The 13989-nt window shown below is 32.0% G+C and overlaps 1 protein-coding gene across 1 annotated transcript; it reads right to left on the minus strand.

The window, feature by feature from the left end:
- Positions 1-8216: 8216 nt before the first annotated feature.
- Positions 8217-11363, minus strand: LOC121761006 (beta-carotene isomerase D27, chloroplastic-like). Its single transcript, XM_042156589.1, has 6 exons — positions 11226-11363; positions 10199-10291; positions 9978-10039; positions 9783-9889; positions 8463-8555; positions 8217-8376 (listed from the first exon to the last, which is right to left on the minus strand). Exons 1-6 carry the CDS (start codon positions 11361-11363, stop codon positions 8339-8341), a joined length of 531 nt encoding a protein of 176 aa, XP_042012523.1. The 3' UTR covers positions 8217-8338.
- Positions 11364-13989: the final 2626 nt, after the last annotated feature.

Below are 13989 nucleotides of genomic sequence, written 5' to 3' on the forward strand. Positions count from 1 at the left end.
AGTATTTTTAACTGTTCAGGGGTTTATCATCTATGCAATGTTTTAGTCTATAATTAATACTACTATTATATACTTAAAAGAAAATATAAAATTACATATGAATTAGTGTAGATATAAAAAAATATGTTTAGAGAAAATATATTGTAGTGTTAGATAAATACTCTATCCGCTCTATTTTATTTTAAGTGATAAATTCTTTTAGGCACAAGATTTAAGAAATACTGTTTAATTATTTAAATGAAGAGTAAGTAAAGTAAGAGAGTTAAAAATAGAGAGCATGAAAAGAGAAAGATGTATAATAAAGTAAGAGAAAACAAAAATTAATTTTCGCTAAAAACGGAAATGACTTACATGTACAATTCACTTAGGGTCGAACGAATGGAGTAAATGACTTTTAATTAAAAAGAATATATTGAATATCACAATAACACAGGTATTATGTACTCCTATATACGTACTGGAAATGAGATCAAGAGAAAACACTTACATATACACACATAAATAAATGATAAATGTACAGTGATATTCAAATATGTGTTTATTAGTCAGAAGTGGGAAGACTATTAAAGTCCCATCTCTTCTGCCCTTAAAACCCTACAAAACTAACTGCTTTTTCAGCCAAATGGTTTGCCATTAACCACAATTACTTCATTACTTGTCCATTTCAATATGAGTGATGCTAAATGATCATAATATGGCCGGCCATAAAGAGTTAATTTAGTCCATTTAAATGTATAAAAAAATTAGAATTACCGATATAAACTTATATGTGTGTGAATGAACTTGTGAGTTGATACTTATCTTTGAATTGCATTACGTAAAACACATTAATATCACGAATTACTGTATACGTTGAGCAACAATCAAGAAATGACAGTAGTAATATATGTTTTATTCTTTCAATATTGTGGCCGCATAGCATTATTCTTTCAATATATGCTCCATTCATTAACCATAAGAGCGTGCACAATGGTGGACTCCGGCCTCGCGTCCGTCCGTGCCAACGGCAAGGACGAGGCTCGCCGTGCCAGCGAGCAAGCGACGTGGCGGCACGCGATTGAGCAACGGCATAGCCGTTGCCTTTGAATATTTTTTATTTAAAATTCGTTATTTAATTTTAAATAATGATAAAAAAAATAAAAAAAAAATCCAAATCCCAAAAATATGGCCGCTTTTTTGACCGTTTTTTCTGAATTTTTTTGAATTTTTTATTATTTTTTGTCCCCAAAATCATCTATAAATACACACATTCGTCATCCATTTATCACATCAAATCATCTCTCATTCATTTCTCATTCATAATTGTCATACAAACTATCAACACATTCATCCCTCACTCAAAACCTCAAATGGATTTCACCCATCTTATGGCGGAAGCGGAGCGCGAAGAACAAGAATACTACGAATAACATCTTGCTGCTTACGAAGCACATGTCGCGGCGAATACCCCCGCTCCTCCTCCTCAACGAACTAGATCAACTCGCCGCTACATCCATCGTGACCTGTAGGGAGCCCATGAAAGGCTCGTTGCCGACTACTTTGCCGACCAGCCGCGGTTTCCGGCAGATTACTTCAGGCGCCGTTTTCGCATGTTAAAGCGCTTGTTTATGCGAATTGTCAACACATTGTCCGCAAGTGTTGAATTCTTCCAAACAGGTTCAGTTGCAGTCGGCCGGCAAAGTATCACGCCGTTGCAGAAGTGTACGTGTGCCATCCGCAACTCGCTACTGGGCAAACGGCCGACATCTTCGACGAGTATTTGCATATCGGTGAGTCCACTGGAATCCTTTGTCTAAATAATTTTTGCGAGGGGTTCGTTCAGCTTTCGGGGATGAATTCCTTCGGGTACCCACCGCCGATGATTGCCAACGGTTGCTTCGTCTTCACGAATCAGTCCATGGCTTTCCCGGAATGCTTGTCAGCATTGACTGCATGCATTGGAGGTGGAAGAATTGCCCGTCTGCTTGGAGGGGGCAACACTTAAGCGGTCACAAAGGCGGTGGCCCAACACTTATCCTTGAGGCGGTCGCCGACTACCGCCTATGCAACGACTTGAACGTGCTCTATTCGTCACCCCTCTTCAATGATGTGATGAATGGTGTAGCACCGGCGATCGACTTCACCGTCAACGGAACTACATACCACATGAGTTACTATCTCGCCGATGGTATCTACCCAAGGTGGTTGACTTTCGTGAAGACGCTCAGCAACCCGCACGACCCGAGACTGGTTCTTTTTGCGTAGCGTCAAGAGTCCGCGAGGAAAGACGTCGAAAGAGCCTTCGGGGTCCTTCAAGCCCGATTCAAAATTGTGAAGGCCCCGGCTCGGCTGTGGTACGTGAATAATATAGCCGACATCATGTTCACGTGTATTATCTTACACAACATGATTATAGCCGACGAAGGGCCGAGGGCGGCTAGCTTCTACGACGAGGATGAAGCCGGAAGCTCAACAGCGAGGTCTCCCCCACGCCGAGGTGAGCATACGACGGTTGGCCACAGGATCGAGACAAGACACACAATGCGCGATACCCGAACCCACATTCAGCTACAAGAAGACCTAATCAAACACATGTGAGCGAAATTCGGCAACGAGTAGTGGTTTTTTTAATTTTTAGTATTTTAATTATGTAATTTTTAATTTTTAGGATTTTAATTATGTCGTTTTTATTTTATTTCTCATTTGTAATATTATTTAGGTTTTTTAATGAATTTTAGTATTATGGAAATGTTTTTGTTTAATTGAATTTTAAATTAATTGTGCTCGTCCTTGCGGAAGAGCACAACTGTGGGTGTTGTGCTCTTGCAGAGAGTAGACAGAAAAAGTGGGCCCGGGCCCACAACCGTGCCGCTGGCAAGAGCACGGTTATGGATGCTTATCCTCAGCTAAATTTCCATTTTTCCCCATTTTATATGTAAAACTAAATTCCAATTCAATTAGAATTTCATCCATTCACCAATAAATATCTCTTTTTCTCTTTTTACTATTTTTAGTAATAAACCGCATATTCCACAACCTTTATTTCATTCACATTTCACTGTAAAAATAATACCATAAAAGTAAGACTCACCTTTCACTAACTTTATCCTCTCATTTTCTACTACATTTCTTAAAACTCTTGCCGATCAAATTGACCTAATATTGGTTTTATACATGTCTGGCACGAGTTTTCAGAAATACTCTTTCCGAATTCAGTCAAGATGTTCACATTTCTTTTTGAGTGAGACTAAACAACAATATTATGGTCAACCACACTATATATTAGTAAATTTCAGTATTTATTTTATATTAAAATATTAATAAAAGTTAGTGGATAAATTAAAAAGACTTTATTAACCTTCAACTCATTTTCTTGTTTTAAGCAGAATCTCTCTCTTCTTGCCTTTTCGAATTTGAATTGAAATTATGCATTAATTGTACATTTTATACTTTCAATAAAATTTTAATGCACAAATCTTAAAGTTAGCCACAATATTACTACTGCTTTTAATGGAGAAACTTGCCTTTTCGAATTTGAATTGAACTTATGCATTAATTGTACATTTTATACTTTCAATAAAACTTTAATGCACAAATCTTAAAGTTAGCCACAATATTACTACTGCTTTTAATGGAGAAACTTACTACTACATGAGGACATTACTTTTGATTATAATACACGTTAATTTGCAATAATATGTCATTGTTATCCCCTAAAAAAATGAGAATTATTGTCTATGTTCATTTTAGGACTAATTATAATTGATATTCTAACTATTTTACTTGATCTTTAAATTTCGTGAATAACTCATTGATTAAATGAGCAAGATGATAAAAAATTATTAATATATGTTTTGGATTGTATTGATAGCAGTTAAATATATGCAATTTGTACGAGTGTATATTTGGTTTGTATAATTTCCATAAATTGATACCAAGTCTACAAAGTTGATAATTTCGTAGGAGGTGGTGGGCGTGTGTATTGTTTACAGCATCTCCAATAGGTTAGGACGTCAAATAGCTCTCAAATAGCCTTCACACTGCCACATCATCAGCACTACAATTCTCCTGCCACATCAGCTTGCCACATCAACTGGACATCAAATAGCCCTCACATAGCCTTCACACTACCTATCCACATCACTAATAACAATTATATAATTTAATTTACACTCGTATCAACATACGGAATTTAATTTACGAGACAAATACGGAAAATTCGAATAATAATATTAAAATTTAAAAAGTACATTAATTTTTTTAAAAAAAGTACAATAATTAAAAAAATTACATTTAAAAAATTACATAAATTTGCATAAAAACTAACGCCTTGCAATCCTCCGCGCCCACAACTCTTCAACTAAATCCTTTTGCAGTCGAATATGAGCCTCCGTCTGATCACGATGCACCACTTGTCGACGGTGGACAACTGGTCGTGGGCGAGGTGCCGCCGGCTGCATATAACTCTGCATCCATCGATCAACCTCACGGCTCGTATAGGCATCTAGCTCTTCGTTCATCATACGCTCGTACTCATCCGCATCCCCACCACTACCACCGGCATTACTCATTTCTTAAATTGATCTTGAACAGAAAGTAAGGTAGAGAGAATACTCGTTAAAACAAGTGGTGTGAATGAAAATGAGGTTCAACGCGCGTATATATAGTGTTTTCGAAAAACAAAAAAAAATTTAAATCCGACGCCGGTTTGGCGCCGATCCGGGACGCACAATGGCCCGTGAGGATCGGCGTCGGAACCGGCGTCAGCGCGGGAATCGGCATGGCGACGCCGATTTTGACGCCGATTTCGCCGACGCCGGTTCCAATGGTTCGGCGTCAAACCGGCGTCGGTGAAAAATCGGCGTCGCGGTTGTGACGCCGGTTATTGGAGATGCTCTTATAGTAATTTTGTTATTATGGTTTATCTAGCAAATAAAAAGGATAGATGAGAATAAATTACTAGTTGATTTATTTAGGCTGTAATATTATTAGATTTTGAGCGCTTTATAAAAAATTATTTAATTAAATACTAACGTTATTATAAATTTTTAATAAATTAAAAGGTTGGATGAGAATAAATAACTGATTACTATATCTTAAGTATATTAAAAATTAATTTAATCAAACAAATAATGTCATAAAGATTTCTCTGATAAATTAAAAGGTTGGATAAGAATAAAAGCTAATTTTATTTTTCTATTTTGCAACATTAGATCTCAATCAATACTAAGTCATTAGAATTTCTCGATGAGAAACTTTACTATTTGATCTATTTATTTGTTGTGATATTAGAACTAAAGTAAATTAAAAAAAATTATGTAAACAAAAAAATAATATCGTTAAGATTTCCCTAATAAGTCAAAAGATTGGATGATAATAAATCACCATTATTAGATATCAATCACATTATCATTTAATCAAATCACTAGTTGATCTATCTGTTTTGCAACATTAGATTTCAATCAAAACGTATGTCATAGTATTTCTCGTACTAACCAAACCAAATAGTCAAATGAAAATATTTCACTAATTGAACTATATATTAGTAACATCATATCTCAATTAAGACTAATGTCAAAATTTGATAGTATTCAATTTGAATTGAACTATATAATTGAATATTTGATTCAATTAAACAATTGAGTTTAATTTTAAATTCAACATGACTTAAAATTAATTGAACAACTAAGTTGGACTTTAGATTCAATTTACTAGATTAATTTTATATTAATTTAATCTGACATTCAGTAAGACTATTAAGATATTTTGATTTTTGATTCAATTGATCTATCTTAACCACAATAAAAATCAATTTAATCCAATTAACTTAAAATAAATTAATAATTTCGTAACAATTTAGAAAAGTATGAAAGTTTTTATTTAAATATTTGCATCTTAGCTTAAAAACGCAAAACATAATTATATAAAATATATGAGAATCATAGTAAAAAAATTATGAGCGAATAATCAATATGCCCTCAACTATGATACTATTAAATAATTATTAATAATGTAAAATATAAAACCGACCACATATATATACTTAACTTTTAGTATAACATCCAACTAATTGATTATAGCTATTATTAACTAACTTTTTGTGTACTTAACATATTGACTCAAAATCACATAATATAATTAAATTAGTAATATTATTTAAAAATAACAAACTGAAATAGTTATTTACATCCAATTATTTTATAGTATTAAATAATGCTTAAAATTATAAATTGTAAATCAACCACATTTATATATTGTGAAGTTATTAGTAACATCTTCCGACTGTTCGATTTTTATTAAAAGATTTCATTGTGTACTAGCTGTACATACATGTTTACTTGATAACCACAAATCATAATTAATTGGATGTATGATAGTTAAAAAAATAGTGAATAATCATTTGTATCCAACTATTTAATTATTAACTAATTTTAAAAACTATAAACATAAAATTGACCACTTGTATATATATTTAAGGAAGATATAATAATTAATACTCTGTATTTCCTTACTATAAACATACTCATCACTAAAAGTAAATTAAAATTTAAAAATATTCACATATCTTTTTTTAGGTATTTAATGAAAAAAAACAAACTAAAGAAAAAAAGAAATACAAAAAAGAAATAACACAAAAATAAAAAGATAACACAAAAGAAAAATACTTAATCATTATGACTATATTATCTTATTAAGTAATTCACATTTCAATAAAGAAACTATCTAATTATTTTTATTATTTTTCATATGTTAAGATAAAGGATTTTATTGTTCCTGCATTGATGATCCATACCTCATGAAAATTTAGTTTTAAATATAGTATATACTTAGTCATTAGTATTTATCTTACAAACCAAATAGTTAGACGAGAATATTTCACTAATTGATCTTAATCACTTTTCAACATTAGATCTCAAGCACAACAAAAAAATATTTAATCAACCACTAATATTATAAGATTTCTTGTACAAACACAATAGTTCGATGAGAATAGTTCACTACTTGATCTATTTAATTTTTTGTATTAGATGTCAAGTAAATTAAAAAATCTATTTGATCAATCAATAATTCTCTAACTAATCTATCTATTTTTTTATATTAAATCCCAAGCATATAAAAATTTAAAATAAATGTGTATAATATGAATACAGCATAAAATTTACAGTATTTGTTTTTATTTTAATTTTGCACTTTTACAGCTCAAATTAAATGTTGATCAAATTACGTGTATGTATTTTGACAAACAACTAGAAGCCAATACATTGAAAGCCAAAAACTGAGAAAATAGCTACAAATTTCTTTTCAAATTATTTTTTTTTAACTTTGAATAGTTGTATATTCACTATTTCTTGAACATGTAAACAATGAATAACAACAAATTGTCATTGAATTAATGGATGAAAATAATTTTTTTTTGGCTTGTAAAATAAAAAAACTAAAAACTAGAAATGAAATGAAATCAAACAAAATAACTATTTATATAATTCAATCTAAATTGATAATATGAATACCATGTCGACACGACGACACTCCACTTTATTATGAACTTCAATATTTTGATAAAAGAAATTGATAAAATTAGTTGAGAAAAAGCCGGTCAAACTCCATTAAAATATTAATATGTTAGAATTTTTAAATATGTTAAAAGCAATTTAATAAATAAATAATAGAATTAATAAAAACAGTTGAAAAAAAACTGGCTGAACTCCAGTAATTAGAGTACTATGTATGTACAATTTTACACAATTATCTTTCAACATACGAATAACAGAATATTTTTTATAAACTGAATCTAATATATAGTAGGAAATAAATATGAAAGTTGCAATTACTTTCTTTACCGTGAATCAAGGAAAAATAAATGGGAGAGAGGGGAAAAAAACAGGCGCCACTCGTGGGGAAGGAAAATAAAAGGCGGCAAATTTATTTAAAGAATACGAAAGTAAATTTAGTTCTTAATGAACATGATATTATAAATTAACCGGTTTTTACATAACCAGTTTATGGTTCATAATGTGGCGGCATAACTTTTCTCTTTTTTTTTTTAGTTTCTCTCACTCTTTACTTATTAAAATATTCAACTATTTATTTTTCTTTACTTACCCTACTTAACAACTACTCCTAAAATCTCGTGTCATTCAAGAATGTGGACATTAGATGGAGGTAGTATTAAACAAAGGAGGTGAAAAGAAGAAAATGGAAAGTGGTTTGAATAAACATGATCAGAACAACAAAGGTAGAAGAGTAATTTCCAATATTGATATGCCAAAGAAAAAAAAAGTTTTACAGAGTTAGAAGGATCAAAAGGCGAGAGAAAAGAGTTATAAACATTGTTTTAAGTTGGAAGCCGCGTTCCCCATTAGCTTCCGCAGTTGTGGTTTCTTTTAATGGCCTTGCCTGCACAAATGTGTATATTAGGATTACTTATTTAATCAACCAAAATGAAAAATTTAACTAAAAGATTCTATAAAGAGTGTCATTACATTGCTTGTAGCATGGCTGAGTGAACGCTGGATCCAAGGATTGTGGAGGAGGCTCCACACCAAATTTCATTTCACAACTCATATCTTCAAAGTCTGACATCTCAAATAAATTTAGCATTTCACATTTATTCAAGTTTATATTTTGTGGCAATAATTCATGTTTATTTACTCCCTCTAGTATAGTCGTATTTCTTTTTAGTTGTCTCAATATAGTTAAATAATTTTCTACTTTTTTTTTGTTTTCTTTCTTATTTATTACTCCATCCGTTCCACGGTAATGAAGGCGAATCTTTTCGGTACGCGATTTAAGAAAATGTGTGAAGTGATTTAAGTAAAAGAAGAATAAGGTAGGAGATGAAAAATGTAGAAAGATGGAAAGAGAGTAAAATGAGAAGAAATGGGTTGACTTTTACTAAAAAGGGAAATGATCAAAAGTACAAAAATGACAAAATAACTACACTACAATGGAACGAAGAGAGTAGTTATCACTTGTTTACTTAATTTGCTCTTTTGCATAACTGATTTAACAGCATTAACTTAAAATTTTATATCCAAAAAAATAACATAATTTACTTAAATCTCTGGACTCTAATGAATTTATGTATGACGTATTGAGGCATAGTTTTCAGGCATACAATATACTATCGATTTTGACCATAAACACTCACTCACTCACTTCCCATATAAGCTACTATAATCTGGAAAATGTACTACTAGTATTTATTTAATGTATATGCAAGTCACATGTTTCTACTAATTTCATTACCAAGTGGAGCATTCAAAGAGTGTACACACACATATTAATGTCGTCAGTATATATGCATGTAAAATGGGGTCCTCCATTTAGTTTCATCATCTTAAATATTCCAAGTTACCAAGTTGTAGTGCAACTACTGTTTCTCAATATTTTCGACAATTATGTATGCATCATTATCAAATAGCGTATCTCCATTAATACTATTATAGAAATCTATAAAGTCACCTCCTATATGTGGGACTGTTTCAAGACTTTTATAACGTTTCATTTATCTATCTCTATATACCAATGTGGAAATTGTTAAGACTATTTTTGTTTCATTTTCAAACCTATCTCTCAAGATTATATTCTAATTATTTTTGTTTCATTTGTCAACACTCTCTCTCAAACCGTTCAAGGTAAAATTTTGATTGCTTGCATTTTTTTAATCGAGTTAGACAACTCTCTATCAAACTGGCTCAAATTTAAAATCTAGATACTAGTCTATTGTCAGGTTAGTCATTTTTTTCGTTTCAAATGAAATAAAAAGGTAATTAAAAGTGGGTAGAGTTAGAATTGCTTACTGGGGACCATAGTGATGGGCATTCCAAGAGAGTCCTTAATGAACGATTGAGAAGGCATCTTGCAAAGATTAGTGCACATTCCTACACAATTCGTCTCCTCCAGAAACCTCCATTTTAAATTATTAATATTAGATTCAAGTTCTTGTAATAATAGAGACATAAAATTATAGTATATTAATATGTGTGCCATATTACCTACATTTTGGCACATACACAACATTCTTCTCTTTTCTCCCTTCAACCTCTGATTCTTTCACCTATAAACAAATTCACCCATAAAATATCTAAAACGAAATATGTAAGATGCATGACAGTAAATACAAATACAAATACATGCAATCAACAAAAAAATCTTTTATTTTATTTCTTAATGGGATAACATATAAATTAACAGAAAACTCAAATTGAAAATATACCTGGCAAGGACCAATTAGCCATGCGAAAAAAATAGTTGTGAAGGCGGGAAAGAGCTCTCTTGAAAATTTGGACGGTGGCACCGTTTTCTTTATCTGGTAACAAGTAGATTTTTAATTTTTTAAATACATTAAAATGGAGTTTGAAGTTGACTCAATATTATAATCTCGTGAATTGGAATGAAAATTTATATTCTTGAAAAAGATGCGTCTACTATTCAAAATTATTTTTAGAGAAAGGGCTGATTGTTTTTCGTCATCTTCGAGGGACATTTACACATTATAATCAAGAGATGTACATCAAAAAGTACATTGAGTTACAATCTATTTGTTGTAAAGTATTTATTACTATTATTCAATTAACTATTTCATATGTACAACGCTAATTAATGGGTATTGAAAATGAAAAGGGTAAACTCCCTAAAAAAACATCAAAATTTAGTGAAATTCTAGTCAATCGTGCAATTTTTAAAATATAAACTTTGACAATTTCCTCATGTTTTCATAATCTCGTATTTGGGAAAAATTATATATGATGCGACAAATAAAAATTACTATGTGGACAAAAAGTCTGGCCACTTAAATGAGTAACTTACTATGCTTAGTCAGAGTCACATCTTTAATTTTTGTATTACATCAAGAAATCCAGACATGGAGCATCTCGAAAATTTCAGTCATGAGACAATTAAGAAAAATATCAAAGTTATTATATAATTGGAATAGAAAACAAATTATAATACTATTAAAATAGAATATACTGATCAACTATGTATCGATATGCATGCACACAAATTAAAGTGGTAATTAAATAAATAATGAAATTAGAATGGAAAAATTCTTGTTTAACAAAAGACGTCAAATCCATCAAATATTATTTACCGTGGAAAAATTGCAACAATTGAGATTTGTATTTCAACACAAATCCACAATTTATTTGTTTAAGCAATTTAAAAAATATAATAGTAGTATATGCAATGGTGATGAGAAGATTATGCAAAGCTGAATATTATAGTTAAAATTATATACATACCAAAAGAAGAAGCGGAGCAGGGAGTGCCGCTTTAAGCGTATCAATAACAACTCCTTTCTGTTGGATTGAATTGAATCTTCGCGACGCCATTGTTGCTGCTTCCACCAGTCCTTCGTAACCTTCCTTGCCGCTTCTCATCCCTTCGCATTACATATTTAATTACATATTTACCGATTTCATATTTCAATTTTGAAAAAAAACCTGCTGTGGATTGTAAGCTTTGTGAGAGATAATTAATGGCGAGACGAGCGAAGCAGTTATCGTTGTAGGAGGTTTTGGTTGATGCATCCCAATTGCGAGGGTGTTTGGCTACTGATCGAGGCCTGTGCCTGGCTATAATCCGCCGCTTCAATTGCAAATTAATAATCTTATACGGTTGCGCCACCACCAACGGCGTTGCTTCCGTGAGAGAGAGAGAGATAAATGGTGATGATACACAAGAAGAAGAAGAAGAAGAGTAGTAAGTACAAAAGAGGTTGTAGATATAATTAAGCGTGCAGTGATACATTGGCTGATTGTCATCGTCATTCTCAACGAATTTATTATTTACATTTTATAAATAAAATAATGTGATTAAATTGTTTTCTTTACTTATTTTAATAAATTCGGCTTCCAACTTCTGTGTCTCTCCAAAGATGCTCTTTTCGTCTTCTAGTAAAATCCACTTAATTTAGTATTTTTAACTGTTCAGGGGTTTATCATCTATGCAATTTTACTACCAGACTAATTAAGCCACCCTAATTAAACCAGTTTTAGATTATCCTATGCAATGTTTTAAAAACCAGATCAGTGAGTGAAGCGGCAAATCTACTAGTTCATGGTTCAACCGCTCGGACCGATTTAATTACTGGTCGAACTGTTTTACTAATATAAATATAAAAAATCAAATATAATTAAAATTTAATTCAAAAAAATATTTAATCTTAACTATATTTAGTTATATATGTGAAATTATAAAATATAGAATATGAAATATAGTGAATGATAAAATATAGTTAATTTTTTAGTAAATATCTTAGATAAAAGTTACTATTTTTATATTAAAAAAGATAAAGATCATATTAGTTATCATATATATATATAGGGTTGTATTAGGGTCCTTCACAGTTTTTTAGTGTTAAGCTTCAAACAGATCATAGCCATTGGATCATTGAATTGGATGGTTATGATAATCTGCATTATTTGACGAAAAATCTACATTATACTATCGGTTTTGACCATAAACACTCACTCACTTCCCATTTAAGCTACTATAATCTGGAAAATGTATTACTAGTATTTATTTAATGTATATGCAAGTCACATGTTTCTACTAATTTCATTACCAAGTAGAGCATTCAAAGAGTGTACACACACATATTAATGTCGTCAGTATATATGCATGTAAAATGGGGTCCTCCATTTAGTTTCATCATCTTAAATATTCCAAGTTACCAAGTTGTAGTTGTTTCTAAATATTTTCGACAATTATGTATGCATCATTATCAAATATCGCATCTCCATTAATACTATTATAGCAATATATAAAGTCTCATCCTATATATGGGATTGTTTCAAGACTTTTATAACGTTTCATTTATCTCTATATTCTGTGAAAATTGTTAAGACTATTTTGCTTCATTTGTCAAACACCATCACTTAAGATTATGTTATGAATAATTTTTTTTCATTTATCAATGCTCCCTCTCAAACCTTTCAAGGTAAACCTTAATGGCTTGCTTTTTTCTATAATTTAAAATCTAGATATGCTGTTGTTGGGTAGTCATATTTTTTGTTTGAAGTGAAATAAAATGGTAATTAAAAGTGGGTAGAGTGAGAATTGCTTACTGGGGACCATAGTGATGGGCATTGATGGAGTACGTACTAAACAAGCCCATCAGCCTAAAGCCCAAGAAAGAGTATCAGTCCGGCATGACTAAAGAGTTCAGTTCGGCACAACCAAAGAGTTCGGCCCCAGCCTACAGCTCGGTAAAAGCCAACCAATCAAACTCTGCTCTCAGGTCGGCATCAAGCTCTACTCTCAGATCGGCAAAAGCTGCTCGGCAATAATTCAGCAGTTCGGTCTCAGTATTCGACCGAACTAGGAGATAGTGGACTCATGCAGGATTTCCACCTCCACTACACCCACGATCTATCTAGTGGTGTCAAGCAGTCATTAACTCATGCAGGATAGTGGACCCATGCAAGATCGCCACGATCTCCACGACATCCACTACCTAGTAAATGGTGCTGCATGCCACGATCTTGGTTCAATGTATAAATAGAACCTAGATCAGATAGATAAGGTTAAGTTCTAAAGAAGTTCTCTAGAGATAAAATATCAAATAGCAAGTCTGTATTGTAAGCTGTAGAAAACAGATCAAGCAATACAACTCTGCCCTCTTTTCTTCCCGTGGACGTAGATTTACCTCAGTAAATCGAACCACGTAAATCTCTGTGTCGTGATCTGCATTTTCCTGCATTCATCACCATCAAAAATTCGCGGATTCATCACTGGCGCCGTCTGTGGGAAACAGAGAACCAAATTTGTGATAAAGCGAATTTTTGACCCTTTTTCCACCCCAAAAAAATGCATACCAGATCACACACTACCCGTAATACCGTTCGTGAAAACCATGAGGAAGCTAGTCCAGCTCGCAGGTCTGAAAAACGGCCTCGGGAGACATCTACCTCCGGTTCTCACGAAGAAGGAACAAACCACTCCAGGAGAGATCGCACCGAGTCTTCCCAGCAGCCCGATTTAAATGAAGCTGTCAAGCTGTTC

The sequence above is a fragment of the Salvia splendens genome, chromosome 13 (genome assembly GCF_004379255.2).
Source record: "Salvia splendens isolate huo1 chromosome 13, SspV2, whole genome shotgun sequence".
NCBI lineage: Eukaryota > Viridiplantae > Streptophyta > Magnoliopsida > Lamiales > Lamiaceae > Salvia > Salvia splendens.

Excerpts from the sequence above, each read along its gene's own strand:
- LOC121761006 (XM_042156589.1), bottom strand. The coding sequence starts at position 11,363 with ATGAGAAGCGGCAAGGAAGGTTACGAAGGACTGGTGGAAGCAGCAACA. Across the intron at positions 9,890-9,977 it reads GTGTATGTGCCAAAATGTAG|GTTTCTGGAGGAGACGAATT; the intron begins GTAATATGGCAC and ends TTTAAAATGGAG. Across the intron at positions 8,556-9,782 it reads GCCCATCACTATGGTCCCCA|ACTTTGAAGATATGAGTTGT; the intron begins GTAAGCAATTCT and ends TTGAGATGTCAG.